The sequence below is a fragment of the Lissotriton helveticus genome, chromosome 3_1 (assembly GCF_964261635.1).
Source record: "Lissotriton helveticus chromosome 3_1, aLisHel1.1, whole genome shotgun sequence".
NCBI classification, from domain to species: domain Eukaryota; kingdom Metazoa; phylum Chordata; class Amphibia; order Caudata; family Salamandridae; genus Lissotriton; species Lissotriton helveticus.
Genome location: NC_136061.1, coordinates 354,486,675 through 354,506,699, shown reverse-complemented (window position 1 = coordinate 354,506,699; position 20,025 = coordinate 354,486,675). Strand labels below are relative to the sequence as shown.

At 42.8% G+C, this 20,025-nt stretch overlaps 1 protein-coding gene across 1 annotated transcript in view; it reads left to right on the top strand.

Annotated features, from left to right (window-relative positions):
* Positions 1–20,025, top strand: part of BLMH (bleomycin hydrolase) — a 672,774-nt gene that overhangs the window by 310,421 nt on the left and 342,328 nt on the right. Inside the window, exon 7 of the mRNA XM_078680032.1 lies at positions 15,020–15,175. Within this exon, the coding sequence (XP_078536158.1) occupies positions 15,020–15,175 (156 nt within the window). The remainder of the gene's footprint in view (positions 1–15,019; positions 15,176–20,025) is intronic.

The following is a 20,025-nucleotide window of genomic DNA, read 5'->3' as shown; positions in this document are numbered from 1 at the left end:
GACGTCGAGAGACCATACATCCTCGCATAGACATTCAAAAACAAGATTGTTTGATCCGCCGACTCCCCGAAAGCACTCGACCACGAGGGAAGATCGCTCGGCGTCGAGATGTTCAGATGTGGTGATGGTAACAGAGTCAGCTTCCCGTCATTCCACCTCAAGGTCCTCTGGCTCCTCAACTACATCTTCGAAGTCCAGAAGTCCAGTACGCAAGTCACCTGAGCGTCGGACGGACCCTTGGGCGGATAAAGTCAGACTTTCACCTAGATGGTATAGGTCTTTGGATCATTGGAGAGATTCTGGGGCTGCAAAACGTATGCAGGACTACGCCAGCTCGCAGCACAGGTCTCCTCTTCAGGATCTAGTGGAGGAGATGGACAAGCATAGCCCTCCCAGGCGCAAATCTCCAGTGAGAACACCAACTAGATCTCCCAGAAGGACCCGATCTCCCAGAAAAGACCCAGAGGAGCGGGTCAGGTCTCGCTCTCCTAGACGAGAAGTGCGTTCGAAACGATCCAAAGAGAGGAGACACAGTGTCCACCGTAGACGTCGACGAACTCCGTCTACTTCCTCTACCTCTTCTACCAGGTCTTCCAAGAGGGACTACTCCCCTACTTTGACGGACAGTCCTACGTCCCGATCCTCCCCAGTGGATGACATTGGCACGTATCTGGACGTCTTGCAAAGAGGAGCTCAGAAGCTGAACATTGAAATGTCTGTCCCTCAGGTTACCACGACAGTCATTTTTGAGACTTTACACAAAAAGGCGATCACCCGTCCTCTACTGCCATTAGTTCCGGGGATTATAGATCCTGTCAAGGAGGTATTCCTAACTCCGGCGGCTATCAGAGCGGTGCCAGCCCGCATCCAAAAGAAATACAAACCGGCCTCTTCTGACCCGGTTTTTGTAAGATCGGACCCGCCAGCAGACTCTGTTATTGTGGCGGCGGCGAGGAAGACACACGCAGTGGCAGGTTCTTCTTCCGTCCCCCCAGACAAGGACAGCAAGACGCAAGACTCCTGGGGTCGCAAAGTTTGCAACTCAGCTGCGTCGACTCTTAAGGTTTCTAGTGCGGCTGCACTTCTGGGTCGGTACGACAGAGCCTTTTGGGACTCTATGGAAAGGTTCAAAGCCAAGCTGCCAAAAGAAGACCAGCAGGACTTTGAAGAGACCGTGACTGAAGGATGTCTGGTGGCGAATCAGATGATAAGCACGGCTGCGGATGGTGCTGTCCTGTCTGCGCATTCCTATTCTCATGGGGTTTGTGCCAGGAGATCGGCATGGTTGCGCTTGACAGGCCTGAAGCCGGATGCTCAACATCTCATCCTTAATCTTCCCTTTTCGGGTTCCGTTCTTTTCGGTGAGCATGCGGACGAAGAAATGACCCGAATGAAGACGGAACTGGACACAGTGAAAGCGGTGGGCTTGGAAAAGAAGAAAGAGTTCAAGCGTCGTTTCAAGCCCAACAGGGGGAGAGGGGCTCAACAGAGGGTTCAAACACCTCAATGGTCCCAAAGTAAAGTCCAAGGAAAACCCCAGTTTCGAGGTAAACCTGGCAGAGGTAGAGGAGGTCATCAACAATCCTCTACCACTACAAGAGGAGGAAAAGCCTGATCAGTGGCTTCCTCTGGCGCCGTTGCCCACTCCAGTGGGAGGAAGTGCTTCACAACACCTGGCAGAGTGGGTCAGCATCACCAAGGATCAGTGGGTGCTGAATATACTGCGCAATGGATACAAACTACGTTTCCTTGCTCCTCCAAAGAACATACCTCCAAAGAGCGCTTTCCCTCACCAACTAAGCTTGCTCCGAAGAGAGGTAACAGTCCTACTACAAAAGCGAGCGATAGAGGAGGTTCCTCTCGCTCAAAGAGGAAAGGGAGTTTACTCCAGGTACTTTCTTGTCCCCAAAAAAGATCAGGAGGACAAGTTCAGACCAATACTCGATCTACGACTTCTAAACAAGATCATCATCAGAGAAAAGTTCCGCATGCTGGCTCTTCACCAAATATGCCCACATCTTCAAGTCAGAGATTGGATGTGTTCGGTGGACTTGCAAGATGCGTACTTTCACATCCCAATTGCTCAACAACATCGCAAGTACTTGAGGTTTGTCGTAGGGAACAAACACTATCAGTACACGGTGCTACCCTTCGGTCTCAAGTCCGCACCACGAGTCTTCACCAAATGCATGGCGGTGGTGGCGGTTTTTCTGCACAAGAAGGGACTCTTCCTATACCCATACTTGGACGACTGGCTCCTAAAAGGTCCGTCTCCAGTGCGGGTAAAGCACGATCTACATCTGTCTCTTCTCCAATTGCACAGGCTCGGTCTCCATGTGAATCTGGAGAAGTCAGTCCAGCGGCCTACACAGTCAATTCACTCAGGCTCCGTTCTGGACACAAAAGTGGGAAAAGTGTTTCCTTCGGAGGAGAGACTTTTTTTCCCTGAACCAGAAATGTGGAATTCTGATAGACTCTCGGCTTCCAACAGCCCGACAAGTCGCATCCCTGCTGGGTTCCATGGCATCCTGCATCTTTCTCATCCCAAACGCAAGGCTGAGAATGCGGCCTCTACTGCAGGCCCTGGAGGATCAATGGGACCAGGCGACAGGACTTTGGGAGGATCGCATCAAGTTCTCCCAAGCGACGAAAGACGCCATCAAATGGTGGACACGGAGAAAGAATCTGCTGGTGGGGGTTCGGTTTCACAAGCCTCTTCCAAACCAGTCGATAGTGACGGATGCCTCTCTACAAGGTTGGGGAGCGCATATGGGTCCGCTTCAGATTCAAGGCCTGTGGTCTGCGCAGGAGCAGACATACCACATCAATATGCTGGAACTCAGAGCGGTATTCCTGGCTCTCAAAGCGTTTTTACCAGCGATAGAGTCCAACTCAGTCCTAGTTCAGACGGACAACACGACCACCATGTTCTATCTGAACAAACAAGGAGGCACAAGATCTCGCCCTCTGTCTCGAGAGGCTCAGGCAATCTGGCATTGGCTCCTCTCTCGAGGCCTCACGATAGTGGCGGTGCACCTGCCAGGCGAGTTGAACGTAAAAGCAGACGCACTCAGCAGGCACTTCGAAGATCAGCCAGACTGGGTGCTAAACGACGATGTGGTGGAAGAGCTTTTTCGTTGCTTGGGTCGTCCAACCATAGATTTGTTTGCAGACGACGAAAACTCCAAATGCCACGCCTTCGCGTCCAGGTTCCACCGGCCAGGGACTCAGGGGAATGCTCTGCTGATGGATTGGTCAGGGACGTTCGCTTACGCGTTTCCTCCCCTGGCTCTGATTCAGAGAGTAGTTTCCAAGCTCTGCAGGTCGAACATGGAAATGATCCTGATAGCTCCGGATTGGCCGCGGCAGTGGTGGTACCCGGACCTTCTACATCTGTCTGTGTGTCCACACAGACGACTCCCTTGCAGGCCGGACCTGTTGAGCAAAATGAACGGGAGGATAATGCATCCCAACCTCCCATCATTGAACCTAACAGCATGGCTCCTGAGGTCCTGCAATATGGACATTTGAACTTGCCTCCTGAGTGCATGAACATTTTAAAGGAGGCTAAGAGACCTTCCACGAGAACGTCCTATGCGTTTAAGTGGAAGCGGTTTTTCCTATGGTGTAGGGATCATCACCTTGATCCGACTAAAGGACAGGAGGACGTCATCTTGCCATACCTCCTTTCCCTAGCTACTGCTGGTTTGAAATACGCTTCTATTAGGGTGCATTTGTCAGCCATAGTAGCATACAGAAAATCACCAGATCAGGTTTCTTTCTTTCAGGTTCCAGTGGTTAAGGACTTCCTCCAGGGGTTGAAGAAAGTGTATCCCCCTGTGCGAAATCCTTCTCCTCCATGGGAATTAAACCTGGTGCTATCCAGGTTAATGTCACCACCTTTTGAGCCCATCCACAAGGCCTCTTTGCAACATCTCTCTTGGAAGGCGGCCTTTTTGGTGGCGATTACCTCTGCTCGCAGAGTCAGCGAGATTCAAGCTCTCTGTGCGAAAGAACCATACACTATCTTTCATCACAATAGGGTAGTCCTAAGGGCTCATCCAGCTTTCCTACCTAAAGTCATCTCTGATTTTCATATAAATCAGTCCATTTCCCTCCCTTCATTTTTTCCAAATCCTACGACCCCAGCCGAGCGGTCACTTCACTCCTTAGATCTTAAAAGAGTGCTCAAGTTCTATTTGGAAATGACCAAAGGGATTAGGAAAACGGATCAACTGTTTGTGAACTATGGTTCAATGCGAACAGGTTTTCCAGCGGCCAAGAGGTCCATCGCGAGATGGATTGTCTCTTGCATTAAATTGGCTTATCAGCTTGCAGGCAAGCCTTTGTTGCAGTCACCCAAAGCGCATTCCACTAGAGGGAAGGCCGCTACAGTAGCCTTCTTGCACGACATTCCAATGTCAGAGATATGCAAGGCTGCGACTTGGAAATCAGTTCATTACTGTCTCGAGTCTGATTCCAGGGCCGATACTCAAGTAGGACAAGCCTCTTTGAGGAATCTATTTGGGTAGCCTACGGCCTGTACAAGCTTAGTGAATACTAGGCTTAATATGGTTTATTACTGTATTGTTACTCCTTTGCCCGCAGGGAGATGAGGTGAGGCTCGCTATTCTATTCTAATGCTTATGACTATTGATGAGGATCCCCTGGAAGAGAAGGATTAGTTATTTACCTGTAATCCTAGTTCTCTTCCAGGGGTATCCTCATCAAAGTCATAAGCAACCCTCCCGCCTCCCCGGGCAAAGGACATTCTTTAATAAGGAGATATGGTTAACCTATTTGTTATTGGGTTTATTTTCAGTCTCCGAAAAGAACAACTGACCTAACTGTCACCCCTGAGGCATGATGGGATACTGGGGGTCATGAGTGCCTTAAAGGCACGGTGTCAGTTTATTGCTATGTAGCTACAGGTTAGCTTTTCAGTCTTTTTAGACTGTGTTTGCAATGCAGCCTGGGAGCTTTCTATGCTTCCAGTGAGTTATAAGAATTTCTACTGCTTTCTGAGCATTAAAACAGTTTCTAAAACAAACGTTGTGTTGTTTCTCATGTTTCTAATGCTTATTATTATTACATGTATGGTGGAAATTCTACACAGCATATTTCAGCTCTGTTTTTATTGGCTGCTATTGCATGTTATATATATATATATATTTATATATATATATATATATATATATATATATATATATATATATATATATATATATATATATATATATGAGTATATATATGTGGGGCACATATAATATAGTGTTTCCGGGGTCCCGCACATGGGCGGGAATATTCTAATGCTTATGACTTTGATGAGGATACCCCTGGAAGAGAACTAGGATTACAGGTAAGTAACTAATCCTTACCGACTCTTAAATACCGAATTTTACCGATTCGGTATTTAAGAGTCGGTAAATATGAAGGGGGGAGATGTAGGACAATCCAGATGTTTTTTTCCCGAATCGGTAAAATTCGGTATTTACCGATTCGGTAAATACCGACCGGTAATGCCCATTCATTCCTATGGGCTTTGAAGCCCATAGGAATGAATGGGCATTACCGATTCGGTATTTACCGAATCTGTAAATACCGAATTTCACAAGGGTGCAGGGGGTGTCACTTTGACACCCTCTGGCCCCCCCAAAACAGGCTCGGGTGCCATGTGGCAGGCATACATGCCCCAAGGGCAGGTCTGCCTGGGTCTGCCTGTCACATGGCAGAGGTGTGCATGCACACATGTGCATGCACACCGGAATCGGTATTTTACCATCAAATTGGATTTGATGGTAAAATACCGATTCGGTAAGGCTTGTTAGAGTCCCACCTACATCTCAAATTTACCGAATCGATAAAAATACCGATTCGGTAATTTACCGAATCTGTAAATTTACCGATCGGTAAATTTACCGATTCTGTGAGAATGTGCCCCCTACATCTCAAAATCCATTTACCGGTCGGTAACGGCCGAAATCGGCCGTTACCGACCGGTAAAAGCCTACCTACATCTGGCCCTGTGGTTTCTCTCCTAGAGTTAACTCTGGAGCACCAGGATGGTCATCTTTGAATGTGAAAAAATTCAACCGACATGTTAAATTACGTTGTAATATACAAATTGAATATAAATGGCAAAACATTGACCCTGGGGTGGGATAAAACAGCTGCAGGAGATATGTCAAAATTGAGTCTGCGTACCAATGACACAAGTTTGACAGAGCTACCTGCACAGAGTGTTTTGATAGCAAGTCATTGCGCCGTTACAAAGTTAAAACCATGTTGAAAACTGCAAAAAGATGTGATGAAACCAAGGCTGTGACACCACCTGTATCTGAAGTTACCTGTAGTCTATCAGTTGCAAAGAGTACCACCAGTTCAGTGTTTAGGTAAGGCTGAAAGCCATTCTGGAAGGAGGGAAGAGTTTTGATTGTCAGTTCTTGGAGTTGTAGGCATGCAGCCTTCATCATATGTTTTGCCAGATGTGCATGTATTAATGATACAGGCGTGACTCCATAGTCAAAGGAGGAATTCATAAAATAAAAAATAAAAAAATTATTTTAGTAGTATCAAAGGACATTCGAATGGTTTATGCAAATCTCTGACACCAAACAGCAATTTCATTTTCAAGTATATAATTGTATCAAAGGAGGTTCTCCTTTGATACAATTATATACTTGAAAATGAAATTGCTGTTTGGTGTCATAGAGATTTGCATAAACTGTTGATGATCTATGATTATAATTTGGGGGTAATTTGGATGATTAACCCTTCTCTAGGCACCCAATACTAATGTAGATATCCTGTATAATATCACCAAAATCGAGAAGCGCCAGAGTTATCCAGGAAAATAATCATCCGATTTCGTTCGACATTCGAATGGTGCCAATCATATTCATCCTGTTCGCATTACGATTAATCACTATAAAACCTTAAGAACAAAACAATTGGAAGGAAGCAATCAGTATGATATCAATTATTGACCAAGATCAAAATAAAGCAACATAACATTAATATTTAAGCTTCAACAACACACTAAACCTTATAGAAGGTAATACAGTGATTCCTGGAAGCTTATAAATACTCATTCTGATCTGTAAAAACCTTTGACTGCTGTTGTGTAATAGAGGGTATATTGGTCGATTCCCAACGTTGTTGTATGACGGATAGAGCAATGGAGATGGCAACAAAAATAAATTACAGCCCCAAAGTATGTGGGTCAGCAACTGTAATGTTACATAACCTATGGCTAATACATGCGATTATTTCACTCCAAAGTGCATTTAATGCTGGCGAGTAAAAGAAAAACCACATTTAGCCAGTCGTCTAAATAATCTGATTTTTCCTATTTTTAAATATTGGGGCTCAATGGCAGATGAAGATTCTGTTGAGCATTATACCAGCATCCGAGCAGCAACAGAAAATTAAAAAAAAACTGTTGATTATTATATAAATATTTGATAAGCTTATCATTTGTGCGGAGAGTAGGTTTTACGGAAGCTGCTAATCTGTGCAAAGCTGAATCATAGATGAGGCTCCAGGTCTATAAAAATTGAAATTTCTTAGTTTTGTATACTGGTATATTGCCACACTTTCATTCTAAAGATAATTTTTTTCAGATGTTTCTTTCCATGAATTCATCGTTCCAGGGTATAAAATGGTTAATGGTAACAAACATTTTGTTCCGAATATCCGTTCCATCAATACTGTTGCTACAGTCGACAGCTTCTGTTATATTTGTAGTATGCTAGCTAGTGTCTACAGTGAGAAATGTGGAGTCATTAGTTGGCCTAAATTCAGAGTGGTAGGCTAAATTTCTGCCACTACAGCCGGCTGTTCCCTTGCCGAACATTGTAGGCAGCAGTGTCAATCACAACACTTTCCAAAGAGCTTTCCCTATTCGTGAAAGAAATGTTTTTGTTTGTTTTAGTTTAATTTTACTATATTTATATAGTTCTTTGTGTTTTCCTTTTTTGCCTGCTGCTGATTACTAGGGGAGATATGCATGGAGGTGCTTTCTCATCTAATTGTTTTTACAATATAAATAGAAGTTTACTGAACTGAGCAATACAAGTATTGACATTTTTGGAAACGTTGGTGCCTTTGAAAGATCGGTAAAGCTAGACTATCAATCACAAGTACGGCTCTTCCTGGCTGGCTACTCACTCAATGTACATGCCTTTTAGTCTACCTGTGCCACACTATGTGTCATTAGAAGACATCGCTAGCATTGCCCCTATTTAACATCAACAGTGTCATTAATTCACAATACTTGTGTATTCTTCAGTTCAGTAAGATTTTATTAAATTTTTGACAATGGAGAAACAGAAATACATACAAAAAACTGTAAGAAATTGCATTACAATTCATGAGAGCGAATAAGAACAATGTTAAATATGTAGTCATAAATAAATACATCGCAATATAGTATTGTCAATCATAGGAGAAATTAATAAGGGAGGAAGGAAGGAAAGGGAAGGGAAAGAGGGAAAGGGGAAATATACAATTCATAGCAAAATAACTTAGATAAATAGTTACCAATAACATATAAACAATAAGAGAACAAGAATCATAACTGTACATAAGAATCTATAGGAGACCAAAAGGATTGAAAATGCGAAGAATTATGATGAACACCCCTTAAAGACAATTGAGCACCTCTTCTGGTAAAGACAATCCAAGACCACCAAGCACGAACTGAGAGAGACGTAGCATCCTTCCAACAAAAAGTGATTGATTTTAACGCAGCTGAAACCAAAAAATTAAATAACTTTGCTTCATTATCTGCAAGAGGACTACTCAAACTAACTGATTTACATATGATCAAATTATAAGAGAGTATATCAGAAAGAGGTAAAATTTTCAATATCACATTCCATACATCAGACCAAAATTTCATAATAATAGGACAATCAAATAACATGTGGCGTAAAGACCCAGGATGTAAATTACAATGCCAACATAGGTTTGATGGTAATAATTTAGCTTTAAATAAGCGCACTGGAGTCCACAAGGAATTAAACAAAATATAAGCATTGGTTTGATAAATGGACACTGGTAAACATACAGAAATACTATTAGTCCAAATTAATGACCATATGTCAGTTGATATAGACACAGAAAGCTCAGTATTCCAAAAAGTAGAAATCATATCAACATTAGAGCCTAAAGAGACTGTAAATTTCTTATAAAATATAGAAACTGCTTTAGAAGACAAAGAAACAGTATTGACATAAAGTACCAAATCAGCTGACACTGTAGATGGAATACCATTTGGGAAGGAATCTAAAATAGAATTACAAAGAAATTGATATTTTACTAAATCCGATATTGGTAAATTGAATTTTAATTGGAGTTGATTAAATGGAATAAATGCAGTATCTAAGAAAACATCTTTGAGATAGAAAATACCTTTAGCAATCCATGAAGACCAAAAGGATATATTCCTATTTAGTTTGATTAAGGCACTGTGCCATAGGGACAAATGTACCGTAGAAAGCAAAGGGGATGCAAAATTGGAGTCTAAATCATTAAATATTAATCTAGATGATTTGATTATGGAAGAGGAATGTACAATGTTGGAGGAAGGAGACATGGTTAACAAGGATAATAAAGGAAATGGTTTTACAAGGGAAGTTTCAATATGAAACCAAATAGGAGGATTAACAATAGGTGAAATATTAAACCATAAGGAGCTCTGTTTTAGGATAAAGGCCTTATGATATAGAAAGAAATCAGGTAAAGCAAAACCAACTTGGCATTTAGGAATCTTCAACTTTTTATAGGCGATACGTGGAGGCGTATTATTCCAAAGAAATTTAGATAATAGTTTATCAATATCTTTATAAAACTTGAGCGGAAATTGAGTTGGTATCATAGCAAGTGAATAAAATATTTTTGGGGCAATAGTCATTTTAATAGACTCCATTCTCCCCCACCAGGAAAGATGAAGGGAAGTCCATTTGGAAGTCTTTTGTTTAATATACTCCAAAATGAATTCACAATTTAATTTCAAGGTAGGATGGAGGGAAGAGGCAAATAATATCCCAAGGTATTTCAACTTACTCTTTTGCCAGACAATATCCGGCGAAGGTAACATATCAGGAGTACATAACATATTTAACGGAAAAAATTCAGTTTTACTTACATTCAGTTTATAACCTGACACAGTTGAATATTTAGAAATAATATCAAGTAAAAAAGGAACAGAGGAAGCAGGATCACTAATAATTAATAACACATCATCAGCATAAGCTAAAGTCTTAACATTAACATCTTTAATAGTGATACCATGAATGTTGTCACATTTACGAATGAAATTAAGAAATGGCTCAATTCCCAGTAAAAATAAAAGAGGTGATAAGGGGCAACCCTGACGAGTTCCTCTAAAAAGGGAAAATTGGTTAGAAATCTGGCCATTAATAAACAATCGAGCAGTAGGAGCATAGTATAAAGCAGAAATCATACGAATAAAAGATGTCCCAAAATTAAAAGATAATACATTTTTAAATAAAAATTGCCAATGAATTTTATCAAAAGCTTTTTCTGCATCTAATGCCATAACACCAGCGGGGACAGGAATTGTGGAGCTTTGCTCAATAATATGTAATAGCGTTCTCGTATTGTTAGCAGAGTATCTATTTTTCATAAAACCAGATTGGTCAGGATGGATGATAGAATGAAGGACAGGGGCTAACCTAGAGGCAATAATTTTAGCATATAATTTACAATCCTGATTAATCAAAGAAATGGGACGATAATTAGCAACAAGGGTAGGGTCTTTATCAGGTTTAGGGAGTACAACAATTAATGCTTCTGAAAAAGAGCCCGAAATGGTACCTGAGGAAGAAAAATGAGAAAAAATCTGGTACAAATAAGGTAAAAGATGATTTTGAAACTCTTTATAGAACTCGGCAGGGATGCCATCAGGACCAGGGGATTTATTTTTAGGAAGCGATTTAATGGCAGATAGGATTTCATCATTAGTAATAGGCAAATCTAACCCAAGTTTATCAGAGGGAGAAATATGAGGTAAATCAGAATGTTGTAAAAAAGCATCAATTAAAGACTCATCACAAAAATCTGGTTTATTATATAATGTGGAATAAAAATTTAAAAATTCTTGAGCAATATCATTATGAGAAAGTGCAATTTTACCTTGAGGGCCTTGAATGGAGGTAATCTGCGTTTTATCTCTTTTAATACGTAAATAATTAGCAAGAAGCTTACCAGACCTATTGGAGTTAAAGCGGAATTTAGCATTGGACTTAGAAAGTTGAACCCCCGCTCTTGTACTAAGAATAGTATTAAATTCATATCTTAGTTTTTGAAGTTTTAGTTTATATTGAGGATCACTAGACTTAATGAATAAACGTTCGAAATGAGCAATTTGGGTTTCTAAAGATTTGATATTAGAATTAAATTTCTTATTTTCATGTGCCATAATAGAAATTGTAGTACCTCTGACATAGGCATTAAATGCATCCCATCGATTAGTAATAGAGGTAGAGCCTTCCAGATTGAATGTAAAATAGTCCTGAATCGCTTGGAACAGTTTGGGTTTATGAGTGTCATTAATGACAATATCAGCATTCATACGCCATCTTGACTGTTTAGTAAAAGAAGATGAAACATTAAAAACAAATGAAATCATTGCATGGTCTGATATGTCAATGGTACCAATGGTAGGATTATTTGCACATTGAATGAGAGAGGGGGAAAGCAAAAAATAGTCAATTCTGGAATGGGAATTATGAGGATTGGAGAAAAAGGAAAACTCCTTACCAGTGGGATAATGCAATCTCCAAATATCTGCTAACTTGGTGGTATGAAGAAAAGTTTTAAAGGCATGAAAAGTCTTAGAAGGTCGAAATCTAGAATTAGACAATCTATCTAACAAGGGGTCCACAAAAACATTGAAATCTCCCCCAAAAATCAAAGGAACATTACCCAACTTTAGAACTTCAGTCGTAAGATTAGCCCAGAAAACCGGATCATCAGCTGTAGGGCCATAGACATTAATCAAAAAGAATATAGAATCATGTATTTTAACTTTGGTTAGAATATATCTGCCTTCAGAATCTAAAATCTTATTTAAGATTTGACAATGTAATCTTTTGGCGAAGAAAATAGCGACCCCATTCTTTTTACCTTTAGCAGGTGAAGAGACAATAGAGTCTACCCACTTCTTGTTCATAAAATTTAAAACTGTATCTTCAACATGTGTCTCTTGAACAAAACAAATATCAGCTTTAGAATTACCTAAATAATCTAACATTTTCATACGTTTTATTGGGTGTCGTAAACCTTTCACATTGAGAGAAACAATTTTAATATTATGAATATTAGCCATTAGGAATTACGAGAAAGGAGAAAAAGGAGAGAGAACAAGAATAAGAAAGAAAGACGGGTTAAAGGAGTAACTCTAAGTGAAAAATAGGAAAGGGAAAAACATAAAAGAGAGAGTAAGGTACAATCAAGCAACATGAATAAAGACAAAGAAACGCACACCCGTTCCTCAAGCATGGCCAATTACCGTTGGAGCCCATGAAGAAATGTATGCATAAATGTGCCACATGAAGTCAGCGAACTCAAGTCAAGAATTAGGGTCTTGTGTATCCATGGATGGAGGAGCTTGTTGTTCAAGGAAAAGACGAAGATCTTCTGGACGCTGAAAAGACTTGGAGACATCATCTTTCCATACACGCATTGTAGAAGGATTAAATAGTCCATATTTAAAAACCAAGGCTTCTCAGCAATGGACGAAGGGAAGAGAATTCTTTACGAATAGCCACAGTTTCTTTAGCAAAATCTTGATGGATGAAGATTTTAGTTCCATTCACCAACAATGACGGGATTTCTCTCACAGCTTTTCGAATAAGAATCAAGTGATGATGACGCAGCACCTTAAATATCATTTGCCGCGGCTTGGTATGACGAGGATTTCGATGTGAAGGGACTCTATGGGCTTTGTCAACCTCAAATTTCTCTGTGAATTTAATATTCAAAAGACCAGGTTGAAGAGATTCCAGATAGAGCCGACAATTAGTCCCTTCAACTTCTTCAGGCAAATTAAAAATACGAAGATTATATTGCCTATTGCGATTTTCCAAATCCAGCAGCTGAGAGTGCATTGGAATAATTTTGGCCATTAAAGGTATAAAAGCATCCAACTTATTCTTATTATCCTGAATTTTAATGACATTATCTGACACCTTCATCGAAATAGAAGCCATATCCTTACGAACATTTTTGACTTCCGAGGCAATGGTGTCAGTATTTAGACGTAAGGCTTTAATTTCCTCCAAAATCAGAGCAAGGGAAGGTTCAGAGGATTCCACCACCTTGGATTTGGTTGGAGGAGGAGAAACCTGCTGCTTCCTTTTATTAGTGGAGGAGTTCTTAGAATCCATTTTGAGGTAAAATAATGTCCTTTATGGTGTAGAATAAATATAATGAGGAAGAATAACCCCAAAATGTAAGAAAAATGTTGTAAATAAGGTCAAAAACGCCAAAAACTCTGTATAATCCCAGGTGCAGCAGCTACACAAGACAGTAGGCGGAGCTAGGCCCAAGCCAGCCTCTTTCATAAATATCACTCCGCCCCAGGCACTCAAATCAGGCAATACCTGGAGCAGCTGGGAGTAGAGACCATGAAGGCTGGAGAAAACACTTGCGGCGTAGAAACTCGACATAAAACGACTCCACAGGTAGGAATATGCATCAGGAGGCCAGCGCTGGTATTTTCGCCGATTTTGGGACAGGAATTCGTCGTTTAATTAGAAAGAAAGGCTCCGAGATTCACGGAGCTCCGGTGGCGGCGGCCATCTTGGTTGACGCGCTCGCGCGTCTAATACTTGTGTATTCTAATTTAACATGATTGCTAGTTACTGAAGAGACATATGGGGACAATAGTGCATGATATCAATCCTTTGCTAATTAAAGACAGTTAAATGCTACTTCATAGGGAATTTTATACCTCAGACTTCCTCTGCTACCTGTTACAAGGCTGAATAACCAGTTCTACTGGAGTGTAAGTGGAGACTTATATAAACTTGTATTTGTATAAATAAAAATGACTAACAATGTATTTACTAACTATAGTCCGTGCTTCCATCTAGAGTTATGGAATAGCAGTTTTGAGAAATGCTCATAATAAAGTGTTATTGGGGTTTACAGTTTTTATTGAAAAGGTCATCCAAAATATAGCTGCTGATAGATTTAAGGGCAAATGTTATTGACGCCTGGAATAAAAATGAAAATGTAGCAGCTTAATATTTTTTCCAGAAGTTTTACTTCTAATACAATGGTATTGTGAAGCCCCAAAACGTGCAAAAAGCATTTACTTCCCTTTAAATCTCTCCAGGCAACCACTCCCTTTCTTCACTCTCCAAGCCAACTAGTTATCTGTAAAAATCGGCATCCACTTGAACTAATGAGCATTCTGTACAGAGTAGTCAAGCCCCCAAAAATATTTCCGAAAACCTTAAATTCTGCCTACCTCCCCACCTGCCCACAAACTTCATTCTATCAAACTACATCTCCATCTGCTTCCTCCAGATTCAACCCTTTGCTTGCGTGGCGGTTTCTTTGCAATCCCAAAAGCCATAGCCATGCTCCACATGTTCAAGACTGTCCTCAAGGTGCATCCCTTCCTACTCAAATCTCTACATAGTGATTGAGTCCTTCTGCCTCGCTTAATGGACAACAATGTTGCACTTTTAACGTCATATAGAATTATAGAACCTGATCAATGTACTCTACGTTGTGTGTTTCATCAGGTGTACTAATCATCATGTCTTCACTCATACCACCAAACCACCATTCAGAATTTGTGCTTATCTACTGTTATTTTGGTATAGCGTTTGTTTTCAAACTGAACTAGATTCAATAATTTAACTTTAAAGCAGTTATCCACATTTTTTTAAGAATAGTATTATTGAAATTTCACTCTGTTTTTCCTACAATCTCACACAAAAGGATATTTTTGCTAATATTGTGTGTTTTCTGGCCCTAGGTTTTTCGAGTGGTCAGTATCTGTCTGGGGAGTGTTCCTGACACTATAACCTGGGAGTTCAGAGACAAGGAGAAGGCATACCACAAGATCGGCCCAATGACCCCACAGCAGTTCTACAAGGACCATGTCAAACCTCTCTTCAACATGGAGGATAAGGTCAGAAAGTAGCCTATGCTTTGAAGAGTATTGCCTCTAAACTTCAAAGGCAGCACATCTAAATATAATACTTCTCAATTATTAGTTCTAAAAATCGATACTTCAGAAAGGAGCTCTTCTCAAAGTGTTTGTTCCCAGAATATGTTGAAGTAAGGATAGTGTGAAAGGGGTTATGATAAGGGTTTGGGGTTGAGAGTATTGGAGTTTATGGTGCAGAGTTAAGGATTTTAGGTATAAGGGGTAGGCATTACGTCGTTAGGGTTTGGTTAAGAGCGTGGGGTTGAGAGAATAAGATTAAAGGAATAGGGTTTAGGGGTTCAAATTATAAGGTTAGCCGATAAGGGGAACAGATTTAAAGGTATAGTGCAAGGGTTTGAGGCACAGACTTAATGTTTTGGGGGAAATGGTTTGGGGATATAGGATTAACAGCATGGGGTCAAAGTTAGGGTTATAGGATTACATTTCTGGGGTAAAAGGTTAAAGATTAACTGATTGCAGAATAGCGTTAACGGTGTGAGAGTCAAGGTATAAGGTTATGGCTTAGTCGAGTATTCATAGGTGTGGAGTTAAGGAATCAGTGTTTTTTCCCACTAATTAAGTTCGATGAATCACTCTTCAGATTTAAGTAAAGCAATTAGAAGTAATAACAACTAACAGCTATTATTCCTCGTGGGGAAAAAAGGCTATAACCCTTTGAAGTGCTTTCAGATGCCCAGAAAGGGCCAGTCGTGTTTGAACCTGCTGTGTGGTGCTGGGAAAGCTGCTGGGACAGATGCACAGCTACAAGTCTCCACTGTTTTGAAACTATTTATTTGAACTTTAGATTAGTTATGCTTTCTGTGTTTGATACAATGGACAAAGCAACAACTACGTCAATAGGTCATGCTTTATGTATATAGTGAAGCATTTCAAGTTTTGTACAACACCGAGAAGGGAATAGTAAATTGTGTATACAACTTTTTCAAATTTCCAGTGATAACCATGGTTTCAAAGATAATCTCAGCATTTATACTATAAGAACAAAAGGTGCTGCTGCAGCAGTCGGGGAACAAGCAGTTAATGCCCTATTACTTTCTTCAATAATCCTATCTCACCAATGAAAAAAAGAACGAAGGAATGCTTGCCCTACTCCACCCCCTCCCACTGGGAGCACATAAACGTACCTATTGCAGCATTCCGTCTGAACTACCAAGCCCCAGATGAAAGCCGGCAAGTCAGGGAGGGAGGGTAGTAATGAATGAGACGTGGACAACGGTACCAGGAGTAATGAAGATTTAAGATAAGTAATTGGGTATTACCCCCAAGTCCCTCCTGTCCTTGTCCCATTCATAAATAAAGTGAGAATACCCAAGCAACAACCGGCATTCATCAACAACAAACCACCAGGACACACGTCAGAGAGTAAAATACAGTGACTTATTGACACAGAAAAACAAGAAGTCAGGAGCACACAGCCTGCAGTACTCCAAACCAAAATTAGCATCGTCCCCCAGCAAATTCTGGATCCGATAATGCCTCACAAAAGTATTAGAGCACGTCCAAGTAGCCGCCCTACAGATTACCGTCAGGGAAACCCCCCGACCCAACCTCAAACCAGGAGGCCGCCAACCTCCGGGTAGAATGCCCCTGCACACCTGCCGGAGGATGGGAACCCGAAAGGGAGTAGGCCAGCATAAATTACCTGTTTCAGCCAGCACCCAATGAAAGAAGAAGTCTATCCCCCCCACCCCCCCCGCTTCCCCCTCCCACCACGAGAGGAAACCCCAAAAGATACAAACAGGGGGTCAGATTCCCTAAAAGGATCCGTGCGATCAAGATCGATACACAAAGCCTGGCAGACATCAAGCTAGGGCCAGGGTAGGCCATCAGCAAACACTGGATCAGTGCTCAAAACTGCCAACACCAATTCCTGGGAACAATGGAACTGACAAGGCATTTTGGGGACATAAGGGGAATCTAACCAGAGAATCACACCATCATCCAAAAAAAGACGAAAAGGACTCATGTGCCATCCGTGCCCCCAACTCCCCAAGGCGTCTGGCCAAAGTAATGGCCACCAAACACCTTCAACGTCACAAACCACCTCAGTCAAAGGCTAAAAGGGAGAAGCCACCAGAGTCCGTAACACCAGGGGAAAGTCCCAAAAGGGAAAGGGCAGCCGCAGCAAAGGACTGGCCAAAGAAAATCTCTTCAACAACTGAGAGACCAAGTCCTCCACATCCGACAAATTCCCCCAAGGGGAACGGAATGCCTTAATCGCGGCCCACTTAGCCTGCAAAGTGGAAACGGGTAACCGCTTCACAAACCCCTCCCAGAGAAACTGCAGTACCTACAGAGAGCAATCCACGGGGACAATTCCCGAGCCCGACACCCTAGCTGGAAATTCCCACAATGACGCCCATAGTAGAAGACGTATGAGACTGTTGCAGTGCCAAGGATAAATGCTCAGGGAAACCCCAATGCTGCCACCCCTGCCTCTCAACTTCCACACTGACAGCCACGGCAGTAGGAGAGACATCGGAGAAGACCGCAGGATATGGAAAGCATTGGAGAAACCAGGGACCCTTTACCGCCAACAACCTGAAAGTGGGGAACCAAGACCAACAATGCCAAAACAGTACCTCAACCACCACTTCCCGGGACACCCGCCCTAGGCGAGCCAAAAACCGGGGGTTCTGCGCAAGTGGTGGGAAAGCATACAGCAGATGCGATAGCCAAGGAATGGTCAGAGCATCCACCCCCAAGTCCCCTCCTTGAAGGACACTGGAGCAGAACCAAGGCAGTTGAGCATTGTGCCTGGAAGCGAAGAGGTTGAGACAGGGATGACCAAACCTCCTGCACACAAGCCAAAAAGCCTCTGGAGTCGGATATACCTCCTGGGAGGTGGGAAAATTACGACTAAGGGCATCTGCCACCCCGTTATCTACACCCCAGATATGAACAGCGGTGAGAGACAACAGATGCCCCTCCTCCCAACAAAACAAGGAAATCACCACCGCATTCAGAGACTTGGACCGGAATCCCCCCTTGATGATTCAGGTAGGCCACTGACACCATGTTGTCTGACTGCACAAACACTTTGCACCCCAACAACCAACTGCGGAATCGCACGACTGCTCTGGATCCTGCTGTCAACTCCCGCCAATTTGAAGAACGCCTCCCCTCCGGAAGGGACCAATGACCCTGAAGTGAGTCGTACTTCAATGTCGTCCCCACCCGAAAGCACTGGCATCCGTCATCTGGACCGCCGGAGGAGAGGGTTATAATGGCTCACCCCGGGAAAGGTTGTCTGGCACTGTCCAACAGAGCAGGGCTGGGACGCCCGAAGGAGCCACCAGAACCAAAATGACCAAATTGCAAAAGGATTCAAACGGGCCAACAAATATAGCCACAGTGGCCAGATATGAAACCCAAGCCACTGTGAAAACCATTGCTGCCATGAGACCTAGAAGCCTCAACCAGAGATGGACCGGGAAAGAGAACCCCATCAAGAACTACAGAGCAAGGGAACCTAAGGTCGCCGCCTGCGAGACAGGCAGGACCACCCTTTTCAGATCGGTGTGAAAGCATGCCCCGATGAGAAAGTCAAGTCATGCGAGGGCTCCAGTTGACACTTGGGAAGGTTCAGCAGAAACCCATGGGCCCGCAACGCTGAACACCAATTCCCGATCAACTGATCCGGAGATGGAGCATGGATCAGCCAATCGTCCAAGTATGGGTAGACGAGGACACCCTGAAAATGGAATGATGCCAGCAACGGCACCACCACCACCACCTTGGTGAAGACCCTCGGGGCGGACCTCAGGCCAAAAAGCAGCACCCAAAACTTGAAATGATGGCCTGAATGCAAAACCACAGGAACCTGGGGTGAACCGGGACATGATGGCAAGCATCCTGGAGATCGAGGGTGCACAAGAAATGGACCGAGAGAACCAACTGAATCATGCGATGAAGAGTCTCCATTCGGAAGAGCAGATGAATATCAAATTTGTTGATGGCTTTTAAGTCCAGGACCAGCCGGAACCCACCTGTCACTATCCCCCCAGCCCGACCTCTAGAGGAGGAACTTCCTGAGTCGCTCCCTTCTCCAAGAGAGACTTGATCCCCAGAGACAGCTTGGCCCGCTTGGTCCAACAGGATGGCCAAGGAGTCAGACGAATCCCTGAATCCGGAAGAGGCCCTGAAAACTCGATGCGATAACCCAGATGCACAATGTATAGAATCTACACATCGGAACAGGATTGCAACCAGGCCGGGAGAAAGAATTGAAGCCGACCTCCGACAAACAATCCGGTATCCGATGCCATATAGTCAGGGATGAGGTTTCGGAGGGAGCCTTCCTATCCCGACCAGAAGAGAACATCCCATGACCCCTAGAAAACTGCCTCTGAGAAGGGGGGCGAAAAAAACACGTAGGTTTGGAAGAATCCACCTTACCGGAGGGCTGCTTAAATGAAGAAGAGTGCTTTTTCCTCCTTAAAAGGCCTATGCAACTTGCCCTCCAACTCCTCCCCAAACATCAGAGTCCCCATAAAAGGCAAGCGCAGGGCTGAAGCTTTCTGAGCAGTATCAGTCTACCAGTCCTTCAATACAAGATTGTAGCGGCGCACCCAGAGATCCCCCGGCCCTCCCCCTCCGGAAAGGCCCGAAGCCCTCATCAGGTGAAAGGACACATAAGAAAGGAATTCCACCTACCTCTGGATATACTCCAAAAGCCCGGAACGGTCAGACGTATCATCCAATGATTGATACACGGGTTTGACATCCTAAATCAGAGACAGGGCAACGCAAGTACCATAAATGCCAGCCCGCAGGCCCAGATGAGAACAAGAGTACACCTTCCGAAGGGA